This window comes from Myotis brandtii, unplaced genomic scaffold, assembly GCF_000412655.1.
Source record: "Myotis brandtii unplaced genomic scaffold, ASM41265v1 scaffold2300, whole genome shotgun sequence".
Lineage (NCBI taxonomy): Eukaryota > Metazoa > Chordata > Mammalia > Chiroptera > Vespertilionidae > Myotis > Myotis brandtii.
The window spans coordinates 58,526-61,271 of NW_005358651.1; the positions used below are offsets into that span (position 1 = coordinate 58,526).

Consider the following 2,746-nt stretch of genomic DNA (forward strand, 5'->3'; position numbering starts at 1 on the left):
TTCCGGGGAAAGACAGTCAAGAGTCCAGCCGAGGGGAGGCGTCCTTAGGGGGGAGCGGCTCCTCTGTCCTGGGGTTTCTCTCTCCCGGTGGGAGCCCCGGGGAGGCCTCGGGAGGGCTCGGCAGAGTCTTCACTGGGGTCCTGGTGGACCCACGGAAATGAGGGTAGGGGGCGGGTCGGTCTCTGGTCGGTTTCATCTTTAAGGAATGCCATTGAAGAGGGGCCAGGACTGTCTGCAGCAAGCATGTCAAACTCGTGGCCCGCGGACCGCATGCGGCCCACAAGGAATGTTTTTGCGGCCCAGTCAATAAAACGGTATGTAAGAAACGTTTTAATAAAAACTTTTAAACTTAGTTTTTACAATATCCTCTTATACATCATTATTAATAATGAACTACAACGTTCGCTAGCGACTGATGATTATGATCATGTTGCATTCATTTTCCTTACGAACCTTACCCGCAAGCGCACCATTTCTCTCCACTAATACCATCAGCAAAAATTTTAGCAGCCGATGACCACGTCATTAGTCTAGTACTGACTTGTTGGGTGTGCGCAACAGGAAATATTTCGCTTTCGGAGAAACAGAAAAATAGGTTTATTTGTGTGAGGCTTATTCCTTTGTGCAGTTATTCAGTGTCTGGTAAGTGAATGTTCAAGAAAAAATATTGATTTTTATTAAAATGTTCTATTATTTTATGTTAATGATGACTCATTTATTTGTATTCAACATGTCTCTATCGAAATAAACCGACGTTTCTATGAAAATGGAAGCTTTTGTTTTTTTGCAGCCACATCCACTTAAACCTTGTGTATTTGGCCCGTGGTAGCCTGTGAGTTTGACATGCTTGGTCTCACCTAGAGAAATGATTTGCTCCTAAGTGTCCCTGGTGAGGGAAAAAGAGACTTTGTGATTCAGTAGCTGGCAAGAGCCGTCATTAATTGCCAGGTGGCTGGGTGAAAGGTTGACCTGGTCTCAAAGTGTCACTCCACAGATTACTTATTAATCACGGAGACACCTGGCACCAACCACCTGAACCACGCAACCCAACTGACCCTCGGCGGTGGGACAGAGGGGCATCGCGCTGCCTCCTGCCATGATGCATGGAGACACGACACCGTCTGTGTAGCAGTTACCCTGCCCCGAAGTGCACAACCTCAATGCAAGGGCGAGGAACACGGCCAAACCCCAAGCGAGAGACAGCAACAAACACTGGCTCTTTACACTGTCCTGTCACGGAGGACCGAGAAGATGCAACAAAGCAGGTTAAGAAGACGGGGTCCCCGCTCTAGATGAAGGCAGGCTCAGGAGCCATGACCACGAAATGCACCCGTGGTTTCCTGGTAGGATCCCGGGGGTTTTTTTTAGAAAAGCTAGCAAGCACCTCACGGGGACAGTGGGGACACTGAATACGGACAAGATATCAGATGCTAGCGTTGCACTGATGGTAATTTCCAGAGCGTGCCACTCTATTCCAGTCATACAGAAGAAGGCCCTCGTTTTAGGAGATGGGTGCTGATGTGTTTAGGAGGGCGGTATCACCTGCAGCTAATTCATCCTTCAGGGGGGAGTGGGGGGGGCGGTACACACATACACAGAGGGGAGAGGAATGAAGACGTCTGCTGAATCTCCGTAGATGGGCTTCCCTTTCGTGTATATTCAACAGGTTGGTTTGTTTGACATTTTTTTCAAAATAAAAAAAACTGCAGAAAAAAACAAAGGTCTCTGCAAGGAACACAGAGAAGTGCCACGCAGACCCCGGACACCCCAGATGTAGGACGCGGGGTCCTGCAGGCACCTGCAGCTGCCCACCCCTCTCCAGGGCCGCCTGGTTGGACAGCGGCCTAGCCAAGGCCATGCCCTTGCAAGGATGACCCGTGTCCCGTGGCTGATGGGTGTCCCATGGCTGATGGGGGCAGGAGTACAGGGTTGGGCCATTCCTGCCCAGGGGGACGACTCTGAGGGGCTCTCTTACCCATCAGAGCTTCCCACGCGTTTGGCCACAGCCCAGGGGCCTCTGCTTGGCAGCTCAGCTTCTCCCTGCGCCCAGCCACGCGGCGTCCTCCCCCGCATCTCTGCACAGGGCGAGGAACACCCTACTCCAAAGTGCAGGTGCGGCCACGTCCTGGGATCCGACCTGTGATGGCCTCCTAGCAGAGCCCCGCCTGCCAGCCCCAGAGAACACAGCTCCGCACACACTTGTGGCCCGCACACACCTGTGACCCGCCTTTAGTCCCGCCCACACCTCCCACCACCTGCCGCCTGTACACCTACTCGATTGCCTACTGGCTACTGCCTCCCGCCCCGTTTTGCGGACCGGCACCGGGACCCTGGATGCTCTGCACTTGCTCGCGCCTCTGCAGCCCCGCTGGCAGGAGGGGAAACTGAGGCAGGGGAAGCAGCTTGCCCGCGACCACACGGCTGACGCGCGGCAGACCCTCACGCGGGTTGACGTGTTCCATGCCGCGGCACCCATACCCCGCCCTCGGGTGCCCGGCTTCTGGCCCTTCGTGGGGGAGAGCGTCCTCGGGGCGGTCCTCTCTGTCGTCCATCTCGTGCCCCGATCTCCCTAGGCCAGTGATAGCGAACCTTTTGAGTTCGGCGTGTCAGCATTTTGAAAAACCCTAACTTAACTCTGGTGCCGTGTCACATATAGAAATTATTTGATATTTGCAACCATAGTAAAACAAAGACTTATATTTTTGATATTTATTTTATATATTTAAATGCCATTTAACAAAGAAAA

At 52.8% G+C, this 2,746-nt stretch overlaps 1 protein-coding gene across 1 annotated transcript in view; it reads right to left on the reverse strand.

Moving 5' to 3' along the window:
* The window catches only part of NADSYN1 (NAD synthetase 1), a 22,933-nt gene extending 20,381 nt beyond the window's left edge, over positions 1-2,552 (reverse strand). Inside the window, 1 exon segment of the mRNA XM_014539914.1 lies at positions 2,324-2,552. Within this exon segment, the coding sequence (XP_014395400.1) occupies positions 2,324-2,552 (229 nt within the window).
* Between the last annotated feature and the right edge of the window lie 194 nt (positions 2,553-2,746).